Genomic DNA, 12654 nt, shown 5'->3' on the forward strand with positions numbered 1-12654 from the left:
TTTTAAATAGATCTCAGTTGATCAGGCCTTTTTTATGTTAACGTTTGTTGTTCATATATGTCAGCTTTTAGTTGTATATGCTTTATCTTATGATTATTCAATTGATCATTTAAAAAACTTCCAAAGCCGGTGACACCTTATATACTAACCAATTTACTGAGGCATAAGTTTTCAAGGACAAGAGCATGCAGGAGCTGAGGAAATATAAATGAAAATCTCCAGCTACTATGTTTATTAGTTTTTAGCATTCATTCATTGGAGTTTATTAACTGCCTTTATGAAGAGATCAACCCAATGCAGTGTAGAAATGGTAGAGCTTGACACAAATAATTCACAGCTGTGTTAACAGCAGAACAATAGAAGCATAAAATATAATTCGGTAAACTGAGATAGACAAATTAAATCCTAACGATGACATGATACAGAATCAGAAATATGCATATTAAAACTGCATAGCAGAACATTCATAACAGAAATATGATAATTATCAGCAAAACAATACACCACAATAGACACACATTAGAACATTCAAAGAACAAATAAGATGCTTACAATGTAGCTGAGCCATACAGACAGACAAGATAACTAGGAAAAAATTATTGGGATAAAGTGGCTAAATTGAAGGCAAATTATACATACACTAGGAAAAAAGGCCCGTTTCTGACACAAATGAAATTGGGCGCTAGCAAGGTTTTCCTTGGAGTGTGTATGTTTGAGAGAGTGTGTGTGTGAGAGTGACTGTGTTAGAGAGAGAGAGTGAATGTGCGAGTATGTGTGTGTGACAGAGAGAGAGTGAGACTGGGTGCGAGTGTGTCTGTGAGAATGTGAATGTGCGAGTGTGTGTGTGAGAATGTGAGTGTGTGTGTTAGAATGAGAGTGTGTGCGAGTGCGTATGAGACAGATCGAGTGTGAGAGAGAGACTGTGTTTCACACAGATACACTGTGTGTGTGTGAGAGTGTGTTTGAGAGTGTGTGAGAGAGTATGTGTGCGATACACAGACTCTCTGTGAGACCGAGTGTGTGAGACCGAGAGTGTGACACAGAGAGTGAATGTGATAGAGTGTGAGACATAGTGTGAGAGACTGTGTGAGAGTGAGAGAAAGACACTGACTGTGAGTGAGAGAGTGTGTGTGTGTGACAGAGATACCTCCCGCCCTCCCTCTGTGGTCTCAGGACCCCTCCTCCCCCCCCTCTGGTATGAGGACCCCCTCCCCTCTGGTTTCAGGATTCCCTCCCCCCTTCCAGGTCTTGGGACCCTCCCCCCTCTCTGGTCTGGGGACCCCCTCCCCCCTCTGCGTTTCCCTCCCCTCCGGTGTCAGGACCCCCTGCCTCTCCCCCCCTCTGCGTGTTTGGCAGCACCGTGCGAGTGTGTGTATGTGACAGAGAGTGAGACTGGGTGCGAATGTGTCTGTGAAAGAGTGTGTGTGATTGTCCTCTCTCCCCTGCCCCCCTCCAGCCACCCAGCGATTCTCCTCTCTCCCCTGCCCCCCTCTCCAGCCACCCAGCTATTCTGCTGTCTCCCCTGCCCCCCTCCTGCCACCCAGCAATTGTCCTCTGTCCCCTGCTCCCCCTCGAGCCATGCAGCAATTCTCGTGTCTCCCCTCCAGCCACCCAACCTTTCCCACTCCTCAGCCAACGAGCGATTCTCCTCTGTACCCTGCCCCCCTCCAGCCACCCAGCGATTGTCCTCTTTCCCCTCCCCCCTGTAGCCACTCTGCAATGTTTAAGTGCAAAATTAGGGAGAAGTAATAAAACGCACCTGCAACGTTATGAAGCTGACACCGTGGCTTCATTGAAGGGTTTGTATCATTCGTAAGTCTGTCACATCTGTCTGTGCCCCGCCCTCGCGTCATGACGTTTTGATGCAGTTCCCTCTGATAGGTCCACCGCCCTCGACATCATCACGTTTTGATGCGAGGGCGGGGCAGAGAGAGATGTGACAGACTTACGATGTTACGAACCCTTCACTGAAGCCACGGAGTCAGCTTCAGAACATTGGAGGTGCGTTTTATTATAGTAGATTTTAATAAGGTACGTGGAACTACTCTTTGTTCCAAGATGTGTCGCTAGTCTAGAGGTGGAGTGAGTAGTCAGGCACCACATGCATTAATGGTTTGCAAGATGAGCCAGGCTTTCATGTGCTTCCTGAAGTAGCAGTAGTCTAAGTTAGTGAGTTCCAGAGTGTGGGGCTACTTCTAAGAAGGCTCCCTGGCAGGTGTCCTATTGTGTAATGCTCCTTCAGAGGCCTCAAAAGGTGTGTAGAGAGCTAACTTAGGAGCCCTTTTACAGAGCGGTGGGTAAGCCCAACGTGGGCTTATTGCTCGCTCTTCCGGGACTACCGCCGGCCCAAAGCAGCCACCGGCAGTAGTCCCACCCCGAACGAACGTCATTTCCGGGAGAAAAGGAAAACCCGGGAAATGGCTTGTGCGGCAATAACTGGGCATCACCGTGTGCTGCCCAGTTACTGCCGTGTTAGCACGGGAGCCCTTATCACCGCCTCAGTGGGTGGTGGTAAGGGGTCCCTGCCGCATGGCCATGCGGTAAGAGTTCTCTCACCGCATGGCCATGTATGCTGGGGGCTCTTTTCCATACTGCAGTAAAAAGGGCCCTGGCGCACACAAAAAACGGCCCTTGCCACTAGCGCAGGGCCTTTTTTCCCCACAGCTTGGTAAAAGGACCCCTCTTTCTTTAGGTTCCCTGACCATTTTTTCTGAGGGCTTTGAAAATCAAAGATAATTTGGCCCTGTACAGTATGGGTAGCCAATGCAGTTTTTGCAGGAAGGGTGTGCTACAGCATCCTAAATTAGTTGGAGCTGGGATTTAGTCTTTGGTTTGACCAATATATAGGGTATCACAGTAGTCTAGCCATGACATTAGCATAGCATGAAGCACTATAATTAGACTCATCTGTGGTATCAAAGTAGGTGATGAGTCTAGCAGTATCCCAAGTACAGATGATAAAACCAATACAATAATTACACTGTTGTACATTGGTTATTAATTGATCTGTGCTAATGTTAAGAAAATGAAAATACAAAGATACCTGGAATTAAATGTGTGGAAAGAGTCTTCCAGATTGTTTATAGATAGTAATAAAGGGCAGCACAAGGACCAAAGTAAAAGAAAAGCTGAAACTGTTGCTGTCTCCAGCATTTGAACTGCAGGCATTAAAAATCATTACTAAATCAACATAATTTGAAAGCCTAAGTTAAAGGCTGCCAACACTTTCTGAATATGCAATATGTAAATTTTCTGAAGTGGATCCCTTGCTTTAGTAAACTGAAATATATCAACTGTTAAATTATAGTACTATCAATGATAAAAAGCTGATTAGATTAACCATCACATAACTTGAAAACTGAAGGCTAGTTGAACTGCATCCAGCTTTTCTTGGTAATCATTGGTCTGTGTACAATTTACTCTTTTAACCAAAGGCTAGTATTTAATTTTTAAAACTGTGATACTGATCACTGATAGAGCACCTTATCTTAAAGTTATCATGCGTGGAACTGTTTCAAATCACTCTATAAACAGGGATTCAGCATTTTATCATATAGTGATATGACAATACCTTACTAGACATGAATATTTTTCACCTGAATCCACAATTTAACTTAACAGATTAAAAAATTTCAAATTAGTAATTAAAGAAGCAGTACTAGTTAAGTGCTCAAAAATAATGAGAATGTTTCTTAGGGATTGCTATATGCTCCTAGATTTCTTCTCTTCCACTATATTCCGTACATCTAGCATTTTGAAAAAAAAAACGATAGTTATTCCTCTGTTTTAAAGCTTTTTCTCCAAGTCTCCATCTTTCAGCTGTTCACATTATTTTTCTCCACTGTCTATATTTTTTAGACACACCGTACCAATTGATCCTTCATTTACACCACATCCACACTGTCTCCCTTTCATGTCTCTCAAGCATATGGCTAGGAAAATATAGGTTCCTCCACTGACCAAAAACTGGAGACAGTTAAACCCCTCTGTTATTCTACTCCCAGAAAAGATTATTCTAATATTTTAAATAAAATGTTGATATGTTTCAATGCAATATAAGTTGTACAAAGCAATCACTAGATATATGGCCCATACAGTAAACAAAGTTCAAATACAATACATGGATAATGTATATGTTTCAATTACAATAACCATTTAAAATCCACAATAATCTTCAATTACATTGCTGATATTATAAAGGTATAACATTTAAGTATTTAAAATACAATACATACAAGACTACCTCAAACGTTCCAACAGATCTGCACAGAAAGAGGCATAACCAGTAGAAGAAAGGATGTGTTAATGTCCCTGTACAAGTCATTGGTAAGACCACGAGGACTACTGTGTTCAGTTTTGGAGGTATCTCGTTAAGGACATATAAAAAGACTTGAAGCGATTCAGAGGATGACGACGACAACAAAAATGGAATGGGGTTTGACCCGAAAGGCATGAGACTTGACTTGAATATGTATACCCTAGAGGGAAGAAATGATACATTCAAATATTTGAAGGGCATTAACATAAAAAGCTTTTCCAAAGATAGAGAAGCAGTAGAACTAAAGGACACAAATTGAGGTTGAAGGTTATAGACTTAGGAGAAGTAACATCAGGAAATACTTTTTCACAGAAAAGGTGGTAGATGCCTGAATACCCTACCAGTTGGCAGGGGTGGAGACAAAAACAGTACCAAAATTCAAAAATGTGTGGGATAAACACAGAGGATTCCTTTATAGAAAAGGGAAAGATTCAAAACAAATCTAAAATGACTTCATGGCAGTTGATGTATTATCATGGGAAGGAGTGGTGCTTAGAATGCAACTCAGTCGTTGGGTAGTAAGGCCAGTGCCAGGCAAACTATATGTATCTTTAAAATGGCAGACACAGAACAGGATCAAACATTTGTATTTTATTCCATGTTGTTGGGCAGACTGGATGGACCATGCAGGTTTTTATCTGTCACCATTTACTATGTTATATTACCTGGTTGGTTTAAGAGTGCTATAGCATACTGGTACCAACTTGGTTACCCTTACTCTTTTTCTTCCTCTTGGAGATCAATAGCATCGTAACCAAGCATGCTGTGGATCAATCCCTGGTTAGATACTGCTTCCCCCTGGAGAACAAGGCAATTTTGGGCAAACAAGAGGATATTTGCCAGAAAGGCTACTAATAACATTTATCACAAAGCATGAGACACACCAGCAAGTTCATCTTTTGTTAACACTTCATATACAGATTGTGGTTTGGTAAGGAAAATTTTAGCAGTGACCATAACTTAAGAGGAGCTCTTAAGCCTGAAACACCAATTACTGAATAAATGAAAAAGAAGAAACGTAATTTTGTTAAATCAGCAACTAAAGCAATAAATTATTTTATTGCTATTAAAAAAAAGCATAATGGAAAAAGTCTATCAGTATACTAAAATTAAGATATATGATATACAGATACACTTTCAGCTCACCTTTCTACAACCAAGCTGATTGCTTGCGTCAGATCAGGGTTTGCTACTTGGAGACGTTTCCACAAAGACCACACAAATTCTTTATCAGCCTTAAAAGTCAAATATAGGCAACATTAAGACATGTTCTCTGACTAGGGCTTAAAAACATGTGGCTCAATGTAACGTATACTCAATCTTTAAAAGACAAGGAAAAGGGAGACTCAAAAATAAGAGCAAGGGGAAAAAAAACAGAAAAAAATGTATGACAATTTAATACTTCCCTCTACATATAAAAATCTTTTTTAGACAGACGTTCTAGGGCAGGGCTGGGCAACCTCAATCCTGAAGGGCTGCAACCCAGTCAGATTTTCGGTATTTCCCCAATGAATATGCGTGAGATCTATTTGCATGCACTGCCTCCATTGTAAACAAATAGATCTCACATATATTCACTGGGGAAATCCTGAAAATCCAACTGGGTTGCAAGCCCTTAGACCAGGGTTGTTGCCCACCCCTGGTCTAAGGCAAACATAATGACTTTATAGGAAACATGAACCCTGCAAAGACTTTTAGCAGCATTGTGTTCAGTACTTACTTTGGGCTAGGTTTACTAAGCAGCTCTATGGGCGCATTTGCATTTTTAACACGCATAAATGGTGTATGTGCATTAAACGCTAACGCGCCCATAGAAATGTATAGGCGCGTTAGCTTTTAACATGCCTTAAATTTACAGGCGTGTTAAAAACTCTAACACACCTTAGTAAACACACTCCTTTATTTGGAAATCTTTTTTATTGAAATTCCAATAATGAAAAACACACAGATCCCAATGACCCATGACCCCCAACAGACAGAACAACAAGCATTACAGCCATATCAAAAATGAAACAGACACTGCTACTGGGAACGGGCTCTTAAGCCCCAGTGTAAACTATATGCAAAATTCCCCCTCCCCCCAACAAGGGAACTCTATAAAAGAATTAAACTAACGAGTCTGTGTGAAATGTATTAAGCACTTCCTCTTAACAACAAACATAGCACACAATATCTCAGTTAAAAAAAAAAAAAAAAAAGTATAGGATAAACAGAGAGGGTAACCCTAAAAGCGAAAGAGCACCTGGTACCTACAGTGGAAAAATTAATTCTTACCTGATAATTTTCTTTCCATTAGTCCCAACAGATCAATCCAGAGACTTGTGGGTTGTGTCCCTCTACCAGCAGGTGGAGATAGAGAGAACCTCCGAGGTTTGCTATATGTGGACCTGTGCAGCCAAGTAAACCTCAGTATGAACTATACCAAAGCAGTGGAATGGAAACAATAGAAAACTCTCCTGACATTGTCAGACCAAATGTCCAACATACTTCCACCACTTCCAAATTTATTTGTTTTTATTATTTAATCAAACGAAGGAACATTCAGAACAAAGAAACCCGAAAAAACTAACCAACCAAAACAAAACCGCAGACCGTAAATCCAGGGGGGGGGGGGCCTCTGGATTGATCTGTTGGGACTACTGGAAAGAAAATTATAAGGTAAGAATTAATTTTTCCTTCCATAGCGTCCTACAAATCAATCCAGAGACTTGTGGGATGTACCAAAGCAGTCCTCAAGTAGGGTGGGACACCCCCAACCCGGTAGAAATCACCGATGAGCCAAACTGCATCCTGCTGAGCTGCCACATCCACCCGATAATGACAAGTGAACGTATGGACCGAAGCCCATGTAGTGGCTCTGCAGATATCTTCCAGACAAACCAAACGGGACTCTGCATAGGAGGAAGCCTGAGCTCACGTAGAATGAGCACGAATTTGCGCAGGGGCTTGCTTGCCCTATTCCATGTAGGGCGAAGTGATGGCCTCCCGCACCCAATGGGCTATGGTGGCCTTAGAAGCCATATGATCCTTCTTACTGCCTCCAAAAAGGACGATGGTCAGAAAGATGAAATTCATTCGTCACCTCCAAATACCTGAGAAGAGCCCGTCTCAAGTCGAGGCAGCGAAGAGCCCGGAATTGCTCGGGGTAATCTTCCCGGCAAAAAGTCAGCAAATGCAGAGACCGCCCCAAATGGAAACGAGAAACCACCTTGGGCAAAAATGAAGGAATTGTCCTAATCGATACCCCCGCCTCTGTAAAACGCAAGAAGGGGTCTCTGCAAGAAAGGCATTAATAAAACAAAATCCGGGGAAAAAAGAACTGAAAGGGACTCCCATGCTCCCTCTAAATTGTTTTCCTCCATCGGAGCCTGTGCCACAGAAGCATGCTGTGCCTCCTGTCTGTCAACTGCCACGTGTGGAGCTGGTCGCACCTGAGAAGGAAAAATGGCATCCACAGACGCACGCTGCACTAACTGCCCCAAGGAAACCGCCGAAACTATCCCCTGTGCTTCCGACTCACCAGACGCCTGAAGGGAACCCCATCGCGCTGAACACCCGCTGTGGGCTGACAGTGGCACGACTCACACTCCCCCGACACTGCTCTTCTGCCCCCACAACAGGAGCAGCGCTTAGCCACCTCAGAAGGCACTGACATGCTCCATAAATGCCTGCCCCTCAAACAGTCTCAGCAGCCCATCTAGCTTCTCCGTATGATTAAACAAAAACAAAGTCTCTTAAAGAGACGCTTACCATTTTTTTTTCTTTTTCACTCAGGAGAGAAAGGCAACACCCGATCAGGCCCACAGCCCCTGGCAACAGAGGAAAGGTAGGGGAAGACCGGGAAGGACCTGGCACCACCAGGTGTATACCAGAAGCTACAAACAGCCACTCAACCCCTGACTGTGCTAAACTAGGCCCAAAGGACACCAGTAGCCGGATCAAACCAGAGCTGCACAGAGATGTCCCTCCACCTGCTAGACAGAGAGAATACTGAGGTTTACTTGGCTGCACAGGTCCACATATAGCAAACCTCGGATGTTCTCTCTAACTCCACCTGCTGGTAGAGGGACACAACCAACAAAGTCTCTGGATTAATCTGTGGGACGCTATGGAAACAGAAGTTGCAACCCTCAACTGGCAACAGCATAACTTTCTAGATTAGGTGAGGGATAAAATAGAAAAGGAGTAGCAGGTGGGATGTCACGTCCCATAGGTGAATTTGCGCATACATCAAATTGCCAGACTGACTGGACCATTTTGGTCTTTACCTGCTCTCATTTACTACAGCACCATATCTCAGTGTCCTCCATTAGAGGCATCGTCCCCACTAATGTGTGGAAGAAAGGAGGAAGATATGTCAATTTGAGCTGTAGAAAAGAACAAAATCTTTACTCCAATTTCCTTCTGTCACTAACCCAAAGCCACAACAGAAAAAAGTGCATTAATCAGTACTTAGCAAGATAAATATCCCTTTCCTTTCCCTTCAGTGAAAAAAATTCTGATAATGTACTACTTTGTTTGGAAGGAAAGGGATAGATTACACAATTAAGAATACACAGAAACAAAGTAAGAAGGGAACTACATAGGAGGAAGTGAGTACAGCAAAGCACACATGCTTCAAAGCCTTTCACATACCTGACACTGTGCAAGCTCTTCTGATAAATTACCAACTTCTTCTGCCAACATTAACATCTGAGCCTGGTTGTCTTGCTTGGCAGCCATCTTTTGTTGCAAGATATACCTTGAAACAAAATGTTGTATGATATTTATAAGGAGATGATAACTATACGGGACAAACATGTTCAAAATATCTTTCCATTTCTTGAAGTCCAACTCATGCCCATCTTAGTAGCCTTTTAAACATTAGTATGCTCATCTATCCTGGATGGTAATGAAAGAGGAAAACTATATTAAATAATGCAAAATATTCAACAAGCTACTATTTATCAACATTTGTATCCCACATTTTCCCACTGATTGCAGGCTCAAAGTGGCTTACAATAATACTGTAGTAAAGTTGCAATGCAAATAAGTACAGTTTTGCAAATTAAAAGCAGGATAGGAATAACAATTGAACAGCAATAGTTATTAAGATAGAATTAACAATTTATCAATAATAAAATGAAGAAGATAACATGTAATTAAGTGACCATTGGATCATATGATTGTAAGGTATAATTCTGATTATGCTGAACCTGGGGAATAAGCCTTTTTAAATAATACCGATTTCAATAATTTCCTAAAGTTTAGGTAGTTCTGTGTAGATTTTACTGGTTTGGGTAGGGCATTCCACAGTTGAGTGCCAATGTAAGTGAAATTTGAGGCGTAAATTGATTTATATTTTAAGCCATTACAGTCTTGGTAGTGTAAGTTCAAATAAGATCATGAGGTACTGGATCTGTTTCTGGGAGGTAAGTCAATCAATTCAAGCATATATTCAGGTACCTCACACCGTAGATTATCCTGTGAATTAAAGTACATATTTTGAAGGCTACTCGCTCTTTTATAGGGAGCCAATGCAGAATTTCTCCGAGTGGCTTTGCAGATTCAAATTTAGGTTTTCCAAATATCAGTCTTGCCGCAGTATTTTGAGCCGTTTGTAATTTCTTGAGTAGATGTTCTTTGCATCCTGCATATATAGCGTTGCAGTAATCCGTCTGGTTTAGGACCATGGATTGTATCAAATTACGGAAGACTTCACGGGGAAAAATGGTTTTATTCGTTTGAGTCTCCACATTGAATAAAACATTTTCTTTGTGGTGTTGATTATTTGAGTCTCCAGTGTTAAATGTCTATCAATTGTGATCCCTAAAAGTTTCAAACTATCCGAGATTAGCAATGAAAGGTTGGGGGTATTTAAAGTGGTAGGATTATATTTGTTATATTGAGATGATAAAATGAGACAGTGGGTCTTTTCGGCATTTTATTTCAGATGGAAAGAATTTGCCCATGGTATATATATTGTTACATCGTCTGCATAAATAAAAGGATTTAAGCCTAATCTGGATAGGACATTGGCTAATGGGGCCATCATTATGTTAAACAGTATGGGGGACAGTGGTGATCCTTGAGGGACTCCGCAAACTGCATTCCATGAAGAAGATAAAGTTCAGTTTACTTTCACACGATAGGATCTAAATGAGAGAAAACCCTTAAACCATTCAAGTACAGATCCACCAATTCCGAAATAGTCCAGAAGATGCACCAAGATGTTATGGTCAATCATGTCAAATGTGCTGGACATGTCAAATTGCAAAAGGAGTATGCTCTTTCCAGCAGCAATTTGTTGTTTAAACTTGGATATAAGGGTAACCAATACCGTTTCAGTACTATATAAGGCACAAAAACTGGATTGAGAATCATGTATGATGGAAAATTTGTCCAAGTATTCCACAAGTTGTTTGGTTACCATGCTTTCCATTAACTTTATTAACAATGGTATGGAGGCTATTGGGCGATAATTAGTAATGTCACTTGGGTTTTTTTTTTTAATTATCTTTAGGAATAGGGGTAAGGAGTATATTTCCATATTTTTTTGGGAAGAAGCCAGATTTTAGCATAAAGTTTAGACTTGATGTGAGATCTTGGATGAAACAGGGAGGGGCAGATTTAAGTAGATAATTCGGGCATGTATCCAATTTGCAGAAGGAGTTTGAAAATTTAGAAATTGCTTTGGTGATTTGTTCTATGGATAGAGGGGTGAAATGCAGCCAAGTGCGATCTGCTGGGTGGTCTCCAGAGGTAGACTGAAGGAGATTAAGGAAGTCATCTATGTCAGAGTTTTGTGAGGTGAGACAATTGCGTAATTTTTGGATTTTTTCTTTGAAGTAACTGGCCAATTAATTTGCTGATGGGGAATCTGAGCTTGTAGATGTTACCAGATTTGTTTCAAGGAGATTGTTGATAATTTGGAATAATTTCTTCGGGTTACAATAATCATATCCGATTTTAGATTTATAATAGAGCTTTCGTGCTTGTTTTGTAGCATATTTGTATTTTCTAAGGGCTAGTTTCCATTCTGCAAGTGTGAGTTCATTTTTTGTTTTTTTCCATTTGCTTTCCATTTTTCTGCGTATTGATTTTAGGGATTTTAGTTCTTCGTTATACCAAGGTGTAGTATTTAATCTTTTTTTCTCCTTATTTTTTAGAGGAGCTATTTCATCTAATATATTGTTGCATCTTTTGTCCCACTCGTCGAGGAAGTAATTAGAATTCGCATTTGTAGTCCAATTATTGTCATATAGTTTGGACCACAACTCCGTAGGATCTATTTTTCCTCTTGCGGTGATTGTTGCATGTTGTTGTTCACAGTGATGACCTTTCTTTAACCATAGCATTGATAGATTTAATTTAAAGTGATCGGACCATGGGACTTCGGACCAGCATGCGTCTGTTATTTTAAAATTTTGTTCTGTGATTTTTCTGATGGAGCAGAAGTCCAGAGTATGACCTTTTATGTGTGTAGGTCTGCAGTTGGGCCATGAATAGTCCCATGAGAGAAAAAAATCCTTGCACTCTTGTGTTGATGGGGAATTCACGTTTTCAAGATGTAAATTGATATCTCCTAGGATGAGTAAATTGGAGTTAGATATACTCATATTTGAAATGAAATCAGTGAGGATAGAGAAAGATTCATTCCAATTTCCAGGAGGTCTATAGAACATAATACATGACAAGTGGTCTAGAAGGGCTTTTTCTTGGATTCTTATAGATGCTCTTGGGAAGGGGGGCAATTTGCTGGTTTCTGACACCAATGAAGTGCTTAACAGAGACGGACTATGTGAAGAACCCACCGGTCGGTGGTTATGATGGACCACCCTTAAAATTCAGTTTCTCTCACACTGGTAGGTCGTCCGGGATGGTTACTGTGAGTATGGTCTCCTGGAGTCAGTCACAAGCAAGCTAGTTCCTTGCTTTGACTGAGGAGCCAGCTAGGATTTCTGCAGACAGAACCGACGTGGTTGGGCGCTCTGGGACCGAGGCTGCTGAGTGGGAAGGCAGCAGAAACTTACGCCTTCGAGAGTAATAGGTTCACCACTTGGTTCCAGTCGAACACCTCCTAATCGAGGAGGATGAAGCTGGAGTCCAAGCCCCTCTGCCTGGAGGAATTGAGGCATGAAACCTGGAGCTCCTGGTGGATTTGACCACCAGAGAGTGGTGAGGTACTTGGGCCCGTTCGAATCCGGAAGCCTTCTGGATACACTATTGAATGCTCACCTTTTTCAGCACCACTTGCACTGAGAGGGGAAATTCCCAATTTTTCATCAGTGCATCTCTAAGGATGGGGTGTAATGAAACTATAATCCCTTCCTCTGGAGGGGATTCATAGTCTGACA

General features: G+C 41.4%; 1 protein-coding gene across 1 annotated transcript in view; it reads right to left on the minus strand.

The window, feature by feature from the left end:
* Positions 1-12654, minus strand: part of CNTLN (centlein) — a 535970-nt gene that overhangs the window by 496302 nt on the left and 27014 nt on the right. Inside the window, exons 2-3 of the mRNA XM_030194226.1 lie at positions 8954-9059; positions 5465-5553 (exon numbers count right to left, since the gene is read on the minus strand). Coding sequence (XP_030050086.1) covers positions 5465-5553; positions 8954-9040 — 176 coding nt within the window. The 5' untranslated portion in view covers positions 9041-9059. The remainder of the gene's footprint in view (positions 1-5464; positions 5554-8953; positions 9060-12654) is intronic.

Source organism: Microcaecilia unicolor, chromosome 2 (genome assembly GCF_901765095.1).
Source record: "Microcaecilia unicolor chromosome 2, aMicUni1.1, whole genome shotgun sequence".
NCBI lineage: Eukaryota > Metazoa > Chordata > Amphibia > Gymnophiona > Siphonopidae > Microcaecilia > Microcaecilia unicolor.